The sequence below is a fragment of the Candoia aspera genome, chromosome 2 (assembly GCF_035149785.1).
Source record: "Candoia aspera isolate rCanAsp1 chromosome 2, rCanAsp1.hap2, whole genome shotgun sequence".
NCBI lineage: Eukaryota > Metazoa > Chordata > Lepidosauria > Squamata > Boidae > Candoia > Candoia aspera.
This window is the reverse complement of record NC_086154.1, coordinates 24,743,702-24,765,054: the sequence shown is the minus strand read 5'-3', so window position 1 is coordinate 24,765,054 and position 21,353 is coordinate 24,743,702. Positions and strand designations below refer to the sequence as shown.

Genomic DNA, 21,353 nt, shown 5'->3' with positions numbered 1-21,353 from the left:
TGTTGCTGTCACTTGGCACCGCTACATCTATCGCCACCACTGTCTACTGGTCCTTGTCTATTACCACGATGTCTGGTTGATTGGCCAGTACCTGCCTGTCTGTCTGGATCTGAAAGTCCCACAGGATCTTAGCCCTGTTATTCTCCATGACCTTCTGTGGAATCTCCCATCTGGACTTGGGAGAGTCTAGTCCGTACACCGTGTAGATGTTCCTGTACACAATGCCAGCTACTTGGTTGTGCCGTTCAGTGTATGCTGTTCCTGCCTGCATCTTACTTCCTGCCACTGTGTGTTGGACTGTCTCTGAGGCCTCTCCACACAGTCTGCACCTTGGGTCCTGTCTAGTGTGGTAGACCCCTGCTTCTATGGATCTGGTGCTTAGTGCCTGTTCTTGTGCTGCTATGGTCAGTGCCTCAGTGCTGTCTTTTAGTCCAGCCCTTTCCAGGCACTGGTAGGATTTCCCAAGGTCAGCCACCTCAGCTATCTGTTGATGGTACATCCCATGCAGGGTCTTGTCTTGCCATGGCACTTCCTCTGCTTGATCTTTCTTCCATGTCTGCTGCTGCCTCAGGCATTCTCTCAACAGCTCATCTTTAGGTGCCATCTTACTGATGTACTCCTGGATACTCTGGGTCTCATCCAGGACAGTGGCTTGGACACTCACCAGACCCCACTCACCCACTTTCCAGCTGGTGTACAGTCTCTGGGTGTTGGACTTGGGGTGGAAGCCTCCATACATTGTGAGGAGCTTCCAGGTCTTCACATCAGCAGCCTCCATGTCCTCCTTTGGCCAGCTGACTATATTGGCAGGTATCTGATGACTGGCAGGGCATACATGTTGATCGTTTATTTATTTATTTATCATATGTTTATCACCTCTCATCTCCCTCACAAGGAGGGATCCTGGGTGGTTCGGATCACTTGGACCCTGGTCGGTGGTGTGTACCTTGTTCTTCCCATTGAGCTAGCTCTTCAGGACCTGCCTTATCCTTTGGTGGTACTTGGATGTTGCTGTCTTCCTTGCCTCCTCCTCATGGTTCCCATGTGTCTGTGGGATATCAAGGTACTTGTAGCTGGTCTGTATGTCCGCTATATGGCGGCTGTTAGTTCCACCCCATCAGTCTTAACTACCTTCCCTCTCTTTACTACCATCCGGCCACACTTCTCTAGTCTGAATGACATCCCAATGTCCTCACTGTAGATCTGTGTCAGGTGGATCAGTGAGTCGATGTCTCGTTCACTCTTAGCATACAGCTTGATGTCGTCCATGTAGAGGAGGTGGCTGATGGTAGTTCCACTCTTGAACTTGTATTCGTATCCAGCTCTTGTGACAATCTGGCTGAGGAGGTTCAAGCCCATGCAGAACAGCAGTGGGGACAGTGCATCACCTTGGTATGTGCATATGCCTCACCAGTGATGGCCGCTTATGCAAGCTGCCTTGAGTTCTTCCAGTGTTGTCTTCCACAGTCCCACTGAGTTCTTGAGGAAGGTCCTGAGTGTCCTGTTGACTTTGTATAGTGCCAGGCATTCACAGATCCATGTATGTGGCATTGAGTTGTAGGCTTTCCTGAAGTCAATCCAGGCTGTGCTCAGATTGGTCTGTCTAAACCTTGAGTCTCAGGTGACTGCTCTCTCTATGAGCACCTGATGTTTGGAGCCTCTGGTATTGTTCTCTCTCTCTCTCTCTCTCTGTGTGTAATTTTAATGTATTTGCTATGCTTTTAATTGACTGTACCCCACCCTCCTTATGCTGGTCTTTGACCGCAATAAAATTTTGATTTGATTTGACTAGTTATCAGAAGCAAACTCCTGTTTAGCTATTGTGGCAATAAATTATGCAAAACTAATACAGTAACATTTTCAAATGTAAATAGTTCACAAAATGGCACATATATGCTCCATGATATCTTGTCATGATCAACCATTGTGGAAGAGGGAAAAGGGTATCCCAGGAACATTTTCAGGATCCAAAGCCCATCTGTCCCTTCAACCTAGTTGCAACTAGGGAAAAAATACATTAATACCAAATCATTTCACTGGATGGAAGAATGATGTATCCAGTTCTCATGCAGAAGCTAACTGACCTTGGCTGTCCTTGAAAAAGCTCAAGAGTCAGAGTCAGAGGAAATACCAGGACTGTAAGCTAAATTTAGAGGTAAAAATACATCCTGAAAGAAGGCAATGGCAAACCACTTCTATGCAGTTGCCAAGAAAATAATCTGGCTGTAAACATATTGACACCAGGAGCCAAACTCAACACTAAGACTTTACTAAAACCTCTAGTTGAGTCATATGTGCATTTTACCAATATTTGCTGATGGAAGTTCATCCAATTACATCTAGAGAGCCAAATATTCCTCACCTTTGCAGTAAAATGTGAACTAGCCACTAATGCCTAGCCATGTCCTCCTCCTACATTTCAAAACAATACAATTGATGCTTTCTCCTAGATAATGTCTTTATTTATTAATGTCAAATTAGCCTTCTTCAAACATTCACTTCAAAGTATAAAGGCTTGGAAATGGGTGGAGAAAATGTGCATATTAGTCCTGTCCCCTATTCGCTCCGATCAAAACTTCAAGGGTGCTGGTTCATGCAGAGTTGTATTTGCCTTCAGCATGGAGTAGACCTCCCAGTTGTATGCTTGGAAGACAAAGAGAGCAGGAAACAGCCTCACATTTACCTATTTTCAAAGTATCATGTGTTCATATGAATCCCTAAAGAGAAAGATTTAAAACCTGGCTTCAAATTCTGCCATGCATGGTTGGATGCACTGTTTTATCAATGTCAAAACAACGTTTCCCTGGAGATCAGTCTATTTGCCAAATTATTGATGTTGCTGATCCTTCATTTTTCAAAGAACAAAAAATGGAGTTGGGCCAAGCATTGCTGATATTGTTAGGTCCCATGAGTCAGTCAATTAATTGCTGAAGTTGTATACCAAGGAAATGTTAGAAAATAATCTTATACATTTGGCTGCTTTGCTATCCATCCACAAACAATATTATTTACAGTGATCTATAATATTTGATTTTTTAAAAAAAGTTCTGAACTAGTGAAGAATTAAATAGAAGTGCCCAGTTCCCTAATGGGCCAGTGATGCCAGGGAAAGACAATAGTATATCACTCTCCCCCCATTCCAGTTTAGGAACTGCATTTAAGAGGAATAGAGAAGATAATCCTTTAATTATGTGGAAGGCTTTTCAAAATATATCTTCCTTGTTATAAAAGCCCTGGAGGGATATGAGAAATTTAAGTGGGACATCCGTATACTTTGTAATAAAAATATGCCATAGATGTCAGTGACCAAAAAAAAAAAAAATGTTTTGCTTGACTAAAATCCAGAGAAGATTCACTGGATCACACTAATTTGTCGTTTTGCTTAAGAATTGTAGTTAGGAATCCAAGTTCCTTTTTCTTATCACTTATACCTTCTCATATAACCCTCAATTTTCTGTTTAGCTCAATAACTATGCCTCTGTGTTCAATAATGTATCAGTAGACTTGGAGATCTAAAGCATTGCTGACTAATTATAAAAAAAAATCCCACCAGGATGGCCAGCAAGGAATAGGTCAACACTTTCATTATTGTCTTCCACAATTCCATGCCACTTCATAGGCCCAACAATGCCATTTTTAAAAATTTAATTTGGGTGCTTTTGTGAATAGGTTTGCTTAAGCAGTTCCGTCTTTTTTAAATTGCTCCAGCTGAAGTTGGAAATGAAGTGAGAGAAGAGATGGATGTTGCATCCTGCTGTGCAGAATCTGTAAGGAGGATCCTTCTGAATCTACAATAGTCTTCCTTCAGCATTTTCAGCAGCTCAGTTGCCCTTTCCTATTCAATATGACCTCATAATAGAAGGCAGACCAAAGGCTAAAAGCATCCTTGTTAGGTAGCAAAACAACAAGCATTTGGGAGACTTGTCATAGTTTCATACTGATCCCTGTCATTAAGATTTGATAAGGGCTGACCTCTCCTGCCAAATGTCAGCCAAGCAACCCACCAAAAACACAAATAAAATCCCTATGTTTATGACCTCAATTTAGAACACAAAGCTGCATCAAGATGAGACCATTTCATTTGTTGTGTCAGAGGAGAGGGAGTGCTATTCCTTGTTAATATAGCAATGTTTCCTTCTAGGTTGCAGTGCTAGAAGTAGTGATCTGGGGAAGCAGGCGGCCCTTTTTGCCTTTCTTCTGTGGGCTGAGAAGTTTAATAGGTTGGGGAGGGGGGGGGTTGGAGAACTCTCATTTCACCCCAAAGTATCTGCTTTGCCACAGTTCAGTTCAACAGAGGTGTCTGCAGCGTGTGTGTGAAACAACAAAAGCAGCCTCCATTTCCTTGTGCAGCAAGTTTTATCCCTTTTGTATGTGCATTGTGACATCACACATACCTACAAAAGGATTGGAGCTTTCAGTGCAAATCAGTGATGCTGATTTCATCAGTTAGATAAAAGAGTTGGATCCTGAAGACGCCTCTGCAGTTCAGCCTTTTTTAGGAAGATGTTCTCGGGAAAAAGTAGGTCTTTACTCCAGGTTTATTACAGCTGTGACTTCAGTGGGATGGAAGGATAGCATATATGCGTATCCCATATAATTTCACATATTGTATCGTAATCCTTCCTCCCAAACCCCAGTTCAGATGTATCAGTGTGACATTCCAACCCAGCCTTTCTCAACCTTTTGACCCTGGAAGAACTCTTGAAATATTTTTCAGGCTTTGGGGACCTCCTGCACATTCAGGCTCAAATATAGGCCAGATTATTATATTCTTTTCATGGGTAGACCTGTATATATGCATTAACGGCATTCTTAAACTAAAAATAAAGAATTAAGCTTACTTCTTTAATGTGAACTTCCCTGAATCTGAAATAATTCTTTTAAATAAATTGTGATCTCCCAGGAAACCCCTAGTGAGCCCTCGCGGAACCCTAGGGTGCCACGGAGCCCTGGTTGAGAAACCCTGTTCCAGAACAAGGAAGATGCTCCAAATCATGGAGGGTGAGAAGGGAGGAGGAGAGAGAACCATACGGCTTTACCACTCAAAAATGTAAATGATGACCTCACAATCCTTTAAAATAATTAAATCTGAATTGACTCAAATAATAAAATAGTAATATAAAAATGCCAGAAAATATTGGTTTCCTATTCATTTTTAGGGGGTGCACAGGGACTCATGCACTGAGTATAGCAGGAAACTACTGTCATGGCTTATGGTTTAGCAAGTTGTGTGTATCCCACTAATTCTGATTTATTCAGTAAACATCAGGCAAGCAACCACATCTTAATATGATCTGTGAGTTCAGCCAAGTTTATTCCAGAGTAAAATAATTAAAATAAGCATTTATAAATGATACTGAGTGACTCATGCTGTTTGGGATTGTGTGCATTTTAACCTTTTAATTGATTTAGGACATTTCAAATATTTAGTAGTTTCCCTAATTCTAATTGTGTTTCCAAGTATTTTTTTTTTCATGAAGCTCACTGAGTGAGCAAAGAGTTTGGCAGAGGAAGATTTAACCTTTTTTCCCCCCACCTTCATCCAGAGGACTAGCAAGCAAACAGGGAAGGTTGGCACAGAAGTTTAGCTAAGAGAGTTGGCAAGGAAGGTTGCAGGCTGTATAGAATGCAAAATATGTGCAACACTTGTCTTCTTGTTTGAAGAAGACCTAAACATGTGCAAGGCTATTTCTCTACTGGAGGAGAAAGTGAAGGGAGTTAGGGAAAGAGCTGCTATCCTGAAATGCACCAGGGAAGAAGGAGAACTATTTCCATGTTTGAAATACATAATTAGCTACAGGTAGTCCTCGCTTAACAACCATTTGTGTAGTGATGATACGGACTTATGACGGTGCTGAAGAAAACTGACCCTAGACCAGTTCTCATTCTTATGACCATAGAAGCATCCCTGCAGTCACATGATCACAATTTGGGCACTTGGCAACCAGTTCGCATTTATGACCATTGCAGCATCCCATGGTCACATGATCGCCATTTTCAACCTTCCTGGCTGGCTTCTGGCAACCAAAATCAATGGGGAACTGCATTATTTGCTTAATGACCACATAGTTCACTTAACGCCCATGGTGATTTGCTTAATGACCGCCACAAAAACAGTAATAAAATCTGGTTGGATTCACTTAATGACCACTTCGCTTAGCAACCAAAATTCCAGTCCCAATTGTGGTAATTAAGCGATGACTACCTGAATTGCAGGAAAAGTCCCTCTTTTTGTTTCATTTGGTGATGGAATATGGGTTTGTGGAAATAATGGAAATATTGGAATGGCTTGATCTTTCCTAAGAAACTTATCCCTGTTAAGAAAGACTTGCCTTCTTCTGGGAGCATTAATATTCACTACTGAAATTGGAATGCTATGGCTGCAATTATTTATTCTATCTCACAACAAGCGGCATGTTTTCAATTGAAATTATATAGGGATGTTTTTTCAAAACTGCACACTGCATTAAACTATAGCTGGTCATAGACTGGCCAATTTAGTTATTCATATTTTGGCTTAAAAAGCTGAACCTTGGAAATCTGTCAATTTGTTTCCTTTTTTCAGGTTTAGGTTCAATTCAGCCTGCTTCTGTATTAATCTGAGTTTTTAAAGATTATTTCATGAACATTATACATATTTTTCAGCATGTTTCTTTTAATATTCACATTTTGTATGCAATTTTATTCAGCGTATATTCCTTTTACTCACAGACACAAGGTGTGTGCATTTTTCCCAATACCCATCTTTTTGAAAGTTACCTTTATTTCTCCCTTGTAGTTATCTGCTGAGTTAATTAACCATAGCATGTGGGCAGCAGGAAGTGATTGTTCTCTGAATAAGATGACACACACACATAATCACAAAACCCTGAAACACTTCATAGTGTCCTGAAGCTAGTTTAAGGAGTATGCTGGCTTGACTAAACCATGGCTTCCTGGTTTGGACATAAACTCAGGGCAGTCTTCAGTTGTGGTATGGAAAGGAAAGGAGCCACCAGTATTGAGGCTGCACAGTGCTTCATATTCAAAAGGAAAAGATGCTTTGCAGTGTCTCCCACATGTCTTGGCTTACTAAGCTGAGCCATGTACATCTGAATCAGAAAATACATGGTTAACTTTCAAACTATTTTCTAAAAGCTCTCTGAAATAAGTATTTTTTAAAAAATAGTACAAGAGCTTTCATCCCCAAAGGATTTCTTTTGTAAAACATGTTCATGAAAATGACCTGTTTGGAAGGGCATCAAATTATATATTTGCATAACTCAATTTCTGAGCCTTTTTCATGAATATCAAAAAAGTGAGATATGAAAGGCCGCAGAGAATAGCAAAGCCAGCAGGAAAAAAAAAATCTGTAATAAAGGCCACTACAAATTTGCAGAGCACAAGCCTACCATAAATTTCCCTAACAATAATTCATGAGTTTACTAGCTGCTCAGATACAGCTAGCGAACATCATTACTATCCAATAAAAACGTAAATGGAATTCAAAGGCAAAACAGCAAATGATGACTTATAGAAACAGGTGTTTTGGGGGAAAGTTGGCAGTACTTTTTTTTAAAACAATCAATTCTTTGAATGGAATTTATATGGAAATAAACAGATAGCTATTAATTCTATTTCAAGGTATTGAGTGTCTCTTCGACAGGTATTCCATGATAGTAAGAAACGTGGAGGGACATTCATGCTTATCCTTAAAACTGTCCACCCTGCCTCGTTTTATGTTGAAACTGCCAGTAGAGGTACTATGTATTACTGCCAGTAGGTTTTAAATATTTTATTGCTGTCTTTGGCTCAGCTCTCCTGTGGGGTTAGCCCATGAACTAGGCCTGCAAAATATATCAGCAGCAACATTAGATTAAATAATACATTCTAGGAATCAGTTTTTTTCAGACTTTATAAAGCTGAGTCTCTGAATCTTTTTTGAAAATTTGTGTTTTCATAAGGTCTCGTAGAAAAATTACCACTGGTAGATAATTTTCTTGACCAGTAAGCACAGACTGAATTTTGAGAACCTACTGTGGATTTTCTACAAATGGCTGCCATGGTGGACATGGCCAGTCACAAAACATCAATGTATCTAAATATAACTATAGGAAATAGTCATATCTATGTGGCAAAAATCTAGATAACCACTAGATGGCACCAAAGTTAACATTTCATTATCTCTTTGCTGCCATCTAGTGGCTGCCCTAACTTTTTCAGGCTAGATACCTACAATATATGAGAGCCAGTTTGGTCTAGTGGTTAAGGTGCTGGGCTAGAAACCAGGGGGCTGTGAGTTCTAGTTCCGACTTAGGCATGAAAGCCGGCTGGGTGACCTCGGGCCAGTCCCTCTCTCTCAGCCCAACTCACCTCACAGGACTGTTGTTGTGGGGAAAATAGGAGGAGGAAGGAGTATGAGGTATGTTCACCTTCTTGAGCTATTTATAAAAATAATAACCGTGGGATAAAAATTAAAAAAAAATCCATGAGTGCTAACCAGAGTAAACCTCGGCAGCCTTTTCTGCTGGTATGAAAATTGTTCAAGCTGTCCCCTGCCTCTTAAACCTTGACATGCTGGTGACAAAAAACAATAGTATCTTACCTGAAGGGATAGGCAAAGGCTATGTCAATGCTGCGGTCGCTCTGTGTCCTGTTTGCACAGTCCACGCTGAGCCGCAGTCCTCCAGAATAGCCACCACATGTTGCAAATGCAAAGACTGCAAAAAGCTGTGAAAAGACAATGATTAATCAAGGTGAATTCAGCACGTGTGCATAGTTATGACGTCAGCAGCAACAGTGAACCTCAGAGAGGTAGGAGGAAGAGAACGGGTTCTAAATATAGTTTGGTCTTACTTTTCTTGCTATCTTTTGGCCTACACCAGCTTTGCATCAGAAGATTATTATTTGGTCTTGTAGATCAGCTTGAGATCTGCAACCTGCAGTCTGAGCATATCTAAAGGTGCCAAATTGGATTAATGTTAATTGCTGTCTTAGATTACCAGTAATTGTGAACAGGAGCTTGAAGGTAATAGCAATGTTAAAGCAGATTTATTGGCAGAAAGACACTTACTTCTGTATTTTTTTAGTTGCATAGTCTTTCTTGAAGGTTTGTGCTAATTAACAACAACAACAAAAATAAGCCCAAGAAGTTAAGCTGATTTTGTCAAATTATTTTCTTTGCTAGCTTCACCCTTAGTTACTGCACTCACTTGCCTACATGGACTAAATCTCATTAAACCCCCTTCTAAAGCATGCTGACTCCTGTTATTTTGCATACTGGGTTTTTTTTTTCTAATGTCAAGATGCTGGTTATCATCTTTATAGCCCTGAATGGCACAGGGCCAGGTTATTTGCAGGACTGCCTCTCCCTGAGGTATCTGCCCATCCCACCAGGTCAGATAGGGTGGGCATGCTCCAGTTTCCTTCTCTTAATGTTGTCATCCAGTGGGACCAAGAGGTGTGCCTTCTCTGTAGCACCCCCTGCCCTGTGGAATAGCCTCCCTGCTGAGATCCAGAAGGCCCCAACCCCTTTAGCTTTCTGGAAGGCTGTGAAGACCTGGCCCTTCCACTAAGCATCGGGCTAGGATAGGTGTTGAGCCCAGCAAACATGGAGTTAATGCAGTGATGTCACCATGCCATGGAAGGCATTTTTATGTTCTTGAGTAGTGTGGGATTACTATTTTATTTTTTCTGTTTTCATTGGCTGTTGTTTGTGAGCCACCCAGGGTTATTGTGTATAAGATGGGCAGCTATAGAAGTCTTATAAACAAACAAACAAACTTAGTGAAAGAAATTAACTTCATATTAATTCCTAAATATCAGCAAATTGAAATGGATGGAACTGGACCCTTTCATACAGTTTACTACTCAAGGCAAAAAAAACAAAAAGGGAATGGCTTTGCTTTCATTGTCAGGAAGGATATAGCAAAGGCAGTATTTTGATACAACTCAATCAGTGACTGAATCATATCAATTAGACTTTGTGAACAATCCTTTATTATGACAATTACCCAAGTTTTGACTGACAGAACGTGCAAAGAAGATGTGCTACCTATGGTTGGAGACTAGAATGCAGAGTTAGAAATATGTAAAAGGAGAACATAGTTGGATTGTATAGCCAAGAAAAGAAGCAGAAGAATGACTTATCAGTGGCCAATCCAATAATTTCTTGATTGCTAACACAGTCTTCAAACAACCAAAATGGTACCCTGATACTTGGTCATCACCAGGTGGAATACACAGAAATCAAATTGACTATATTATTGATACAAGAAGGTGGAAGAGCTCACTTATAACAGCAAATATGGGACCAGGGGCTGACTGTGGATCAGATCATGAACTGCTCATGTGCAAATTCCAACTCACGCTAAAGCAGAAGAAGAAAGCCAACCAGTTTCCACGTTATGACCTTGAGCATATACCCATCATTTTTAAGGATAACATTAGGAATCACTTTGAAATCCTGAACCACATGGACACTGTACCAGAGGAACAATGGGATGAAATCAAAGTAGATGTTAAAGATGAATATGGAAAGAGACCACCAAAGAACAAAACCAGGAAAACCTAACCTGGATGTAAAAACAAATGGTAGAAATTGCCAAAAAGAAAAGAAAATCTAAAGTCAAGAGAAAATAAATATCTCAGGAAGGAACATAACAAAGAATTTCAGAGAGTTCTTACAAGAGCCAAGAAACAGTATTACATTGGAAAGACATTGAAGATGGAAACAGACACAGAAAAACAAGGAAAATCTTCCAAAAAGTCTCCAAACTCAGAAGGCAGTTCCAACTTCAAATTGGTTTATTAAAAGATGCCAATGGACAGAGAAAATAGTAACTGATTCAAACTAAGATGGAAGAAATATATTGAAATTCTGTGCAATAGAGATGTCATCATCCACATTTGGAGACAGATGCAACAAAGTATCTTCTTTGGCATGGAGAACTACAGGGATCGCTGGGCGCTCAACCAAAAGAATGCAAAAGAACACCAAAGTTAGCAAGGTTATGGGTTATACAACCCCAGACATGTTACATAGGATGATAAAGAAAGCAATGTAAATCATAGTATGACTTTTTCCAGCCAGAATGTAACATCTGATAATAATATGTGTTGACCTTACTATGGCTATCCCAGCACCTCTACATTCTTTTCTATTAGTGGGACTCTAATCCACCCTAATTAGATATACTAACACCATGTTCCATAAACAATGGCATTTCTTGTACCCATAAGTGGCCTTCCTTCATACAAATGAAAGATAACAGTCTGGTTTCTGTTATCTGTCTCCTTTCTCTTCAGGGTCATCAGGTGGCTTTGGCTTCCCTAGTATTTCTATGCCTTTCCTCATGCTTATGGCATGTAGAAGGCATCATCCATGACAACCCTGGGAATGTCCTTTGGAAAATGGGAATCACAGCATTTCTCATTGTACTTATGTGAAACCTGTACATATGACAAGAAATCATCATCTAAAAAGACTATGTTGAAATTGAATGGCTCTAGGTTGGCAAAGATATGAGAAAAGGCAATGCATTCTCCCCTTATTTATTCAATTTATATGTTGAGAGAGGCTGGATTAGGAGAACATTAATGTGGTTTTAAAACTGGAGGAATAAATATTTTATTTTTTATTTATTTAATCCTGCCTTTATTATTTTTATAAATAACTCAAGGCAGCGAACATACCTAATACTCCTTGCTCCTCCTATTTTCTCCACAACAACAACCCTGTGAAGTGAGTTGGGCTGAGAGAGAGGGACTGGCCCAAAGTCACCCAGCCGGCTTTCAGTAACCTGTGTTATGCTGATGACTCTGATAGCTGAAAATGCAAATGATTTGGAAACTCAATGAAAGTCAAGGAGCATAGTGAAAAAATGGGATTAAGATTAAATATACAGAAGACCAAATTAATGACAACAGGTACAGCAACCATCCTTAGAACTGAGAATGAAGATATTGAAGTGGTGAATAGCTTCTGTCTTTTAGGATCCACTATCAACAGTAAAGTAATAAGCAATCAAGAAATATGCTGCAGACTAGCACTTGGTAGAGTAGTGAGATAATCAGACATTGTGATCTATCTACTGTATACTTACAAAGATCAAAATCATGCAGACAATGTTTTTCCCTGTGATACTTTATAGAAGCAAAAGCTGGACTTTGAAGGACTAGGGCAGAAAGACTATTGACACTTTTGAACTTTGGTGTTGGAGAAGTGGCCTGAGAATGCCACAGATAGCCAAGAAAACAAACTAATAGATCATATAACAAATCAACCCAGAGTTCTCACTCAAGGCACAAATGACCAGGCTCAAATTATCAAAATTTGGACATATTATGCAAAGACCCAACTCTCTTGAGAAGACTATAATAATGGGAATGGTGGAAGGAAAAAGAAGATGACAACTAGTAGCAAGGTAGATGGGCTCAACTGCAGCAGTAATGGGTGCACTATTGGAAGACCTGAAGGGCAGGTTGGGGACAGATCATCCTGAAGAAAGTTTATGTGGTCTCTAAGAGTCAACACCAACTTGATGGCCCTCCATCAAAGCATTATTGCAAAAAATAAAAAATAAAAACTAGTGCCAACACTTCAGCTTTACTTATTGTTCTCTGTACAAAAACTAGGCAGATATGAATGACATTCAGATTAGTTTAGTTCATAAAGAGCCTTGGGACACTGTGAAGACTAAATTTTATCATGACATCTTTCTTTTGCTGCAATGAGATCAAGGAAACTGCTCATTCCTTTTAATCATGCATTTTATTGGATTGGTTATGTGCCATCAAGTGTGTGTCAATTCTTAGCAACCACATAGATTTTCTCCAGGACAATCTGCTCCTAACCTGCTCTTTCAAGTCCCCAATGGTGCACCCATTGTCACTTTAACTGAGTCCATCCATCTTGCTGCTGGTTGTCCTCTTCTTCTCTTTCCTTCCACTTCTACAAACTCAGAGAAAACAGTAGGAAACAAATTGGTATCACAGCATATCTTTACATTTTCTATACATTTATAACATTCTTCTGTTGCAATTCTCATTTTGTTTTATCTTTTATGCATCTGTACTGCTCTTGACACACTTACAGTATCTATCACATTCTGTCCCTCAGGATTTCAGTCTACTGAATTCTTTCCAGCTCTGTTCAGCTCTATATTCAAGGAGGCACTTCAATTACAGCTAAAAGACTCAAGATTAGATGTACAAAAATTGCAACACAGATTCCAGATCAAACTGCCAATAACCTTGCATTTTACCCAAAGCTTCATTATTAGAATCTCCATTTTCACAGGAATGTAGGAAGCTGTCAGCCCTTTTTTCAAGTATTTCTGTTGCACTGTTTGGATTTCTGTTTCTTGAACTGTTCTTCTGAGAGTGCAGCTTGAAAAATGGCAGAGGATGGATTGGTCTTTACCTCTGCCATAAATCTAGCAAAATACATAATTGAACAGAGGCTGAGCAGCTTTGAGTGCATAAAGTATGCTTCCTTTTTCCTGTCATAAAAACTGGCCAACTGACAGTTACAGTAGTTTGGGTGTATCTAGGCTGCATTTGATTATCTGTGTAAAGTTTTGTGTTAATTGCATTATCTTTTGTTTTCAGAATCTTCTGCTGGGTAAACTCTTCTTTGGCTGTTTTGATGGTGGTTTTTCACTGTTTAGGTAGAGTTTTTTGTTTTTTTTAATGCCAGTATAATTTGTGTTGCTAAGCACACAAAACATATACTTCAGCTATGACTTCTGTTATATTTTTATTTATTTTAATTAAATATATTGTTTTATAGGATCTTGTGATTTTAAATTGTTGCATGATGATCTGAGTGCTTTTTATAGGCTCTAGAACAGGGTTTCTCAACCAGGGTTCTGTGAGAGGTCACTAGGGGTTCCCTGGGAGATCACGATTTATTTAAAAAAATATTTCAAATTCGGGCAACTTCACATTAAAGAGGTAAGTTTCATTCTTTATGTTTAGTTTAAGAACACTGTTAATGCATATATGCAGGCCTACACATGAAACAAAAATAATCATTTTGTAACTTCTGGCCCATATCTGAGCCTGAATGTGCAGGGGTTCCCCAAGGCCTGAAAAATATTTCAAGGGTTCCTCCACGGTCAAAAGGTTGAGAAAGGCTGCTCTAGAACAAGGTAGGCAACCTGTTTTGAACAACAGCTCTCACCGTTGTTTGCCATTGTCTATGGTGGCTCATAAAGTCAAAGTCCAAAATATTTGGAGAGCACCACATAGCTTTAGACAGAATTTTGGAGATACTTAAGATAGATAAAACAATGAGTTTTAGCAATGACAAAAGATCCATTTTCTACAGGTTTATAGGAAATATCAGTAATCTTACATACTATTCTGAGAGAGAGATGTGATTTTGGTAGTGTTATCAACTAGATATCTGATTCTTATGTATTGGGAACAATAACCAGACAGAAATTCTTGTAATTTTGTTAATGAAAAAAGTTGTTCAGGGCCAGATAGGTCTAACTGGCAGGCTAAAAAGCCTGTAAAAATGGTAGTGAGTCTCAGTGTGCATTTTGTTGTTATATATTAAACTGGAGCTGTATTTTGTGCTACTGTGTTATTAACAAAAGACCTCTGACAAACACACGGGACTCAGCTATTTCCTCCAACAAAATGTAGTTCTTCCTTTGGAATGAATTCAGTTGATGCAGAGAGCAGCAGTGTCAATTGGTAGTAATAATTCAGCTCAAATGGTTAGGCAAAGTAAAAATCAATGCATTTTTGGAGATGGGAAATGCAAGCTAACACATACATTTTGTTTGCTGAATAAAATTCCCATAGATTTAAGTAAAACATGAATGCACAAAACTACATAGTCCATATTCACCATGAATAAATTTGGAGGTGCTCACCAATATAGCTCTAACATCTTCTGAAGGGACGCCTTTTCCTGCACATTCCTAAATGAAGCTAAAGGTCATCTTTGAAAGTCCTACTCCAGCTGCCCTGTAATTCAGAGGCGTGTTGAGTAGCTTCCCAGGAGTGGGTCTTTTCAGTGATGTCTCCCCACAAAGGGACACATTTGACCCCAAATTTGCTCTTTCTGGGGTTTCACACATGGCATTTTTATTCTCCTAAACATTTTAATAAGTTTAATAAAAAGCTGTAGGGCAGTGTTTCTCAACCTTGGCAACTTGAAGATGTGTGGACTTCAACTCCCAGAATTCCCCAGCCAGCAGTTGGCAGTTGAAGTCCACACATCTTCAAGTTGCCAAGGTTGAGAAACATTGCTGTAGGAGTTTGGAAGGGGAGGAATCGGCTTCAACTCAACCCTAGCAAGATGGAGCAATTCTGGAGTTTAGGGCCACCTGCTTCTGGTGAGGAATAATATGTGACTCTTGCTGGGGTTGCACTCCCTTGGACAGAAGTAGTACACACTTTGGGGGTCCTTCTGGACTCGTAGCTCCTGCTTGAGCAGAGGGTGGCAGCTGTGGCTAGGGGGATCCTTTGCATGGATTCATCTTATGTGCATTCTTGGACAGGGAGGCCTTGCTCATGGTCACTCATGCCCTGGTCAATTCTTGGTTAGATTATTGCAACATGCTGTAAGTGGGGCTGCCCTTGAAGAACATCCAGAAATTATTACTGGTCCAGAATGTGGCAGCATGCAGAGTTTTGGGCACCCCATGGTTCACCTGTTACACTGCTGCTATGTGAGCTGTGCTGGCTTCCAGTTTCTTTCTGGGTGCAAGATGTTGGTTGCTACCTTTAAAGACCTGAATGGCACAGGACCAGGTTATTTGCAGGACCGCCTCTCCCTGAGGGTATCTGCCTTTTCCACCAGGTCGGATAGGGTGGGTGCACTCCAGGTTCCTTCCCTTAAATGCTGCCATCTAGCAGGACCTAGGCAGCATGCCTTCTCAGTAGCAGCTCCTGCCTTTTAGTACGTCCTTCCCCTGAGACCTGGCAGGCTTTCTGAAAAGCTTGAAGACCTGGCTTTTCCCACAAGCATTAGGACAGTGTGAAAGTTCTTTGGAGATGTGTCAGCCTTGTGTGGTAGTCTAGATAAGAAGTAACCCCAGAAGTACTTTATTGTAACATTAACAGAATCTTGCAAGTCTGAAAGTACATCTCTCCCCCCTCACCATTACAGTCCAAGAAACTAGGGAGGGTCCCTTCTGAGATGTTTGCAACACCCCCGTTCCTTCTGCTGGCTCAGCTGCCCCTTATCTGAGCACTGTCTAGTCTGCGGCTCTTTCTCCTGTCTCCCAAGGTCATTCCCACATACCTTTACAGGATGTGTGGGGATGATTGGGGGCTTCTGGAGTTTCTGGGTTGGTTTTTATGTTTTTTACTGCATATATTATTGTTGTAGGATATGTTGCATAAGCTGGGCAGCTATATAAATCTAATAAATAAATATTTTAACATTAATACTTACGTTACAGTGGAATTTTTATATAAATTACAGGAAACACAAAGGCTCCAAAGTTTGGATAGGGTTCAAAGAAAGTAAATTATGTTCATGTTGGAGAGGGGGGCAAAGGCAGCTTGTATTGGCTGTGCATTTCTCTAAGATTCAGCCATCAGTATTTTTATGTTATTTTGTTGACTACTTTAACTGGAATTTTCAGTTTGACAGTTCCCCCCCTCCCCAATTTTAAATAGTTCTAAACTGTCTTGACAATTTCTGCTGAAGGGTAAACTATAAATAGTTTGAGAACATCAGAAATAGAATGTTGATTTCATCTCAGCTCTGTTCCCAGAGACGGTTCTGGACAAAGTGGACTTTGCGAAAGGAAATGCCTGAATTATGGCTTTCGATTTTTCGTTATGCTGTGAATATCTAAACTGGTTTCTATACATTAACTGGGGTGTTGTACCATAGCTGCCTAATGGTTCTGGATCTGAAGAATTGATTTTTATTAGTTCACTGCTGAATGTATTAACAGTCGGTTTAGAATCTTCAATATCATAAAAGGCCAATATGGGGGGGGGGGAGAAAGAAAAATACATAACAAAAACCAACGGTGCCACTTTAGCGACTTGATCAGGCAACACATACTGTATCTTTATAAGCAATTAAATCTTTGGACTGTGCTGTATCCAGGTTGCATGGTCCTCCTAGTTTTTATGGAGTCAATACATTCTTGTATTGAAAACCCTATGAAGATAAATGTTCCAAACCTTCTCTTTAATCATCCATGACACAGGGTGTTTTTCTTGAAATGCATTTTTTTGCTGAAAACTGTAACAGTACTAACAGTTATTAATACTGCCTTATTTGTTCAATGACAGCTAGAAGAAATGTATGTTTCCTGAAAAGCAGGGAAAGCAACATCCATAAATCATTTTGCCATCAATGTCCTCAAGATTTCTTTCTTCAGAATCTCCTGGAAAAAATTCCTTGCAATTTTATAAAGGTGCGTAGCTTTCACACACATCTGCAACATCCTACCTGTCTTTTAGTTATCATAGTTTATCCCCTAAGCTTGTCTTCTAAGTTTATCCTAGTTTAGACTTTGCTTCAATAACAAGTTTATGGTATGCTTTATTTTGGCCAGTGAAGTTATTGTAGCTGGCCAAGATCATACTTGGTAATAATCACCCAAGTAAAATGAATGTCTTGCATGCACATTTCCCTATTGCAAAATCACAACATGGCAAACAACTTGCATATATTAATAAGACCAGACATACCCATATGACATCTGGTTTATGACATGCGTCTTTATTTCAGTTCTTCCATTAGGCAAGGACTTTTTTCAAGCTCTTCCTCCTCCTCGTCTCTTCCTAACATACGTAAGTGAGGTGATGAATCAAAACAGAAACAAATTCAAACTGGCTTTCTACATTCAGCATGGTGTATATAAAAAGAAGTGTTGTTATTCCAATGATAATAATTTCCTAATCCTTTCAGCTGATAGTAGAAGAAAGGAGCCATGAGGGCAAATTAATTCAGCAACAGCAGCAGCAGATCTGCTACCAGCACATTCAAGGAGAGTTCAGATAGTACAATTTTTAGGAAAAACTGCAGTAGGGAGGAAGAGAAGCATCAAGACATGAGATTTATCTTTGATTCTGTGCAAGATTGGGACACACTATTTTTCTGATCTGCAAAACATAAAGGTTCCTTTTTTTCTGCTGCTTTTTGTTTATTTTAAAGTCCTTGTGCTCTTGGTTAAATAATTTCAATTGCCACAAAGATTTTTTTTTTTTAATCCATTCAGTTGTGCCTGATTCTCAGAGACTGCCTGGACCAGTCCCTGCAGTTTTCTTGGCAAGGTTTTTTGGAAGTGGCTTGCCATTGCCTCCTTCCCAGGGCTGAGACAGAGTGACTGGCCCAAGGTCACCTGGCTGGCTTTGTGCCTAAGGCAGGACTAGAACTCCTGGCCTCCCAGCTTCTAGCCTGGTGCCTTAATCACTACACCAAACAGGCTCTCCCACAAAGATTAGGACATGCCAATTTCCATCCATAAAATGAGCAATTGCTCAGGTTGCACAAACATTTAAGGGCAATAGTTATTAAAATAAAAAAGAAGCCTGACTAAGGTGGGCAGTTGAGCCATATGGCTGCAAGGACATAATAAGGAGCATAATAAGGACTTTTATTTTATCTTCCTGGCCTTTTCCCAGTATCTCTAGTGCTCTGCCATCTACTGGGTACATAAGTATCGTAAAACAGAGAGCCACAGAGGTGAATGCTAATTGCAATTCCTGCAGTTGTGGCAACTCACAAGTTCTCAGGCTTCCATGGTTGTTTCTGCCCTCAAGGTATCATGCTACTGTCTCTAATCAGGTTATTTCACTCTGCTTTTCCTAAAAATAAAAATGGCCCCACAATATCCAGTGAACAAGAGATGTCCTATTGATCCGTGTTAGCATTGTGCACATCCTTTTGGAGACAAGACCGCATTTAACATTTTTGGAGGAATGCATCTGCACCATACTGTTAATTTTATGCCATTATTTTGTCTAGACAGCTAAACCAGTTCTTCCTTTCCAAATACTAATCATGTTTTTCTTTGCCCAAGGCCACACTTCATCAATGGCAAGAGCTTAAACTAGCCAGACTCGAACTATAACTGGCGCATCACAACAGTGATCAGTCATTACCCCATTATATTCAATAACATTATATTCAATAGATATTGAACTCACATACATCAACGTGTTTTAGCCATCTCAGAAAGTCTCAACAAACACAGTGGGTTTTTAACACATTCCAATGTTAATGGATAAGGTACTTTTAATCTGTCTTGCATGCAACCCATATCTGCATAACCAATGTATAACCAAGCTGTTTTCTCCTCCTTCCCCACCTCATACCTCATCCCAACTTAAATCCTGCATCTGTCTAGCCACTCAATGCACTCCATGCTGGAGGCAGATTATCACTTTAACGACAGTGGCAAAGGCATCATTTCATTCTGTGGGGTAGGAGGCAATGCAAACCATTCCTGTATTTTACCAAGAAAACCATGGATAGAAAATCTATCGCAACTAACAATATAGTGCTGAATGATGGGCCCCTCAGGTCAGGTGGCACTCATCATGCTACTGAGAAAGAGCCAAGGATCTTTCAGAGCACTAATGGTGTTCATGCTGTGGCTAGATTAAAGCCTTTGGGACATCTGCTTACTGATTTTGCCATGCAGAAAATTAAATCTGAAGCTGCAAAGACAGAATTAAAGTGGGAACATGGAACGTAAGAAGCATAAAGACGGGAAAGTTTAACAAAGTGAAAGATGAAATTAATTAAGTACAGATTGACATTGTAGGCATCAGAGAACTGAACTGGACTGGAACTGGACACTTTCAGTCCAAATACTCCTTACTACTCAGGACATGAAAAACAAAAAAAGAGCAATATTGCTTTCATTGTGGGGAAGGATATAGCAAGAACAGTACTTGGCAACAATGCAATCAGTGAACAAATACTATTAACTGGACTTCACAGCCCTTTAATATGAAAATTATCCAGGTTTATGCTCCAACCACTTATGCAGAAAAATATTGATTATTTTTGTGGTAAAGTTCAATCTGAAAAAAACAGAACATGCAAGCAAAATCTACTACCTGTGGTTGGAGACTGGAATGCCAAAGGTGGAAATATTAAGGAGGAAAACGAGGTCAAACTGTATGGCCTAGGAACCCAAAATGAAACAAGATAATGATTTATCAGTTTTTGCCAATCCAATGTCTTTTTGTTGCTAACACAGTCTTCAGACAACCAAAACAATGCCTAATGCGCATAACCAGATGGAATAAACAGAAATCAAATTGACTATATTATTGGTACAATGAGGTGGAAGAGCTCAGTAATAACAGCCAAGACATGGCAGGGGCTGACTGTGGAACAGATCATGGACTGTTCATGTGTGGAGAAGACTCCTGAGAATACCATGGATAGCCAAGAAAACGAACAAATGGATCATTGAACAAATTAACACAGAGTTCTTTTTCAAAGCACAAATGACCATCGTCAATTATCATACTCTGAATATATTATGTGATGACCTAGCTCTTTGGAGAAGTCTAGGGAAAGGTGGAACGAATGAGAAGACAAGGACATCCAGCAGCAAAGTGGATGGACTCAATTATAGCAGTGACGGGTGCACCTTTGGAAGACTTAAAGGACCAGGTTGGGAAAGATTGTCCTGGAGAAAATCTGTTTGTATGGTCTCAAGTGTCAACACTGACTGGATGGCACATAATCAGTCAGCCAAGAGGGATGTAGCATGCAGTATCAATTAAATATTGCTGTTTTATTTATCATACAGCTCATGTGGATTCTGTTTATTTACCAGAGGAAGGTAGTCCTCTATTGTTTTTTCTGCAGATTCCAAGAACAGCGTAGCAAATTAAAAAACATACTTCACAAAGTAAAATTATATTGGAAGCTAGGTAACAACCATCCTCAACCTAGTGCTGTCCAGATAGGGAATGACTGGCTGAAGATTATGGAAATTGCAATCAATCCATCTGGAAATTGTAATCAATCCCTAATCAGATTAGGGAAGACTACAGTGGAACAGCCAAAACGAAAAAGGATAAAAATGAAAGGGCCTGAAATACTAAAAGGTTTTGGAGAAACGGATTAGTTCCTGCAGAACCTCATACTTGTTCTTAAGTGAGTTAAGCTCTGGATGTGAAGAGTTTTATTGAAGCGTAAGAGTCAGAGATAGGATTTGCAGTCCTGTGTACAAATACATACTACAAGTACATATACAAAACTCTCTTGTGGTTTGATTTTGGTGTAGTATGTTGTGTACATCCAGCAATTATGGCTTTTATTCTATGGCAAAGTGAGCTGTGTGAAGCCAGCCACCCTAGATGGGTCACAGAAACCCAATGAGCAAATCATGACATAACACAATATCTGGGCTCTTTGCTTC

At 39.8% G+C, this 21,353-nt stretch overlaps 1 protein-coding gene across 2 annotated transcripts in view; it reads right to left on the bottom strand.

Annotated features, from left to right (window-relative positions):
• SYNPR (synaptoporin) overlaps nt 1-21,353 on the bottom strand; it is a 170,724-nt gene that overhangs the window by 19,701 nt on the left and 129,670 nt on the right. For both annotated transcript variants that reach the window (XM_063296417.1, XM_063296416.1), the window contains one exon: nt 8,585-8,709. In XM_063296417.1, the coding sequence (XP_063152487.1) occupies nt 8,585-8,709 (125 nt within the window). The remainder of the gene's footprint in view (nt 1-8,584; nt 8,710-21,353) is intronic.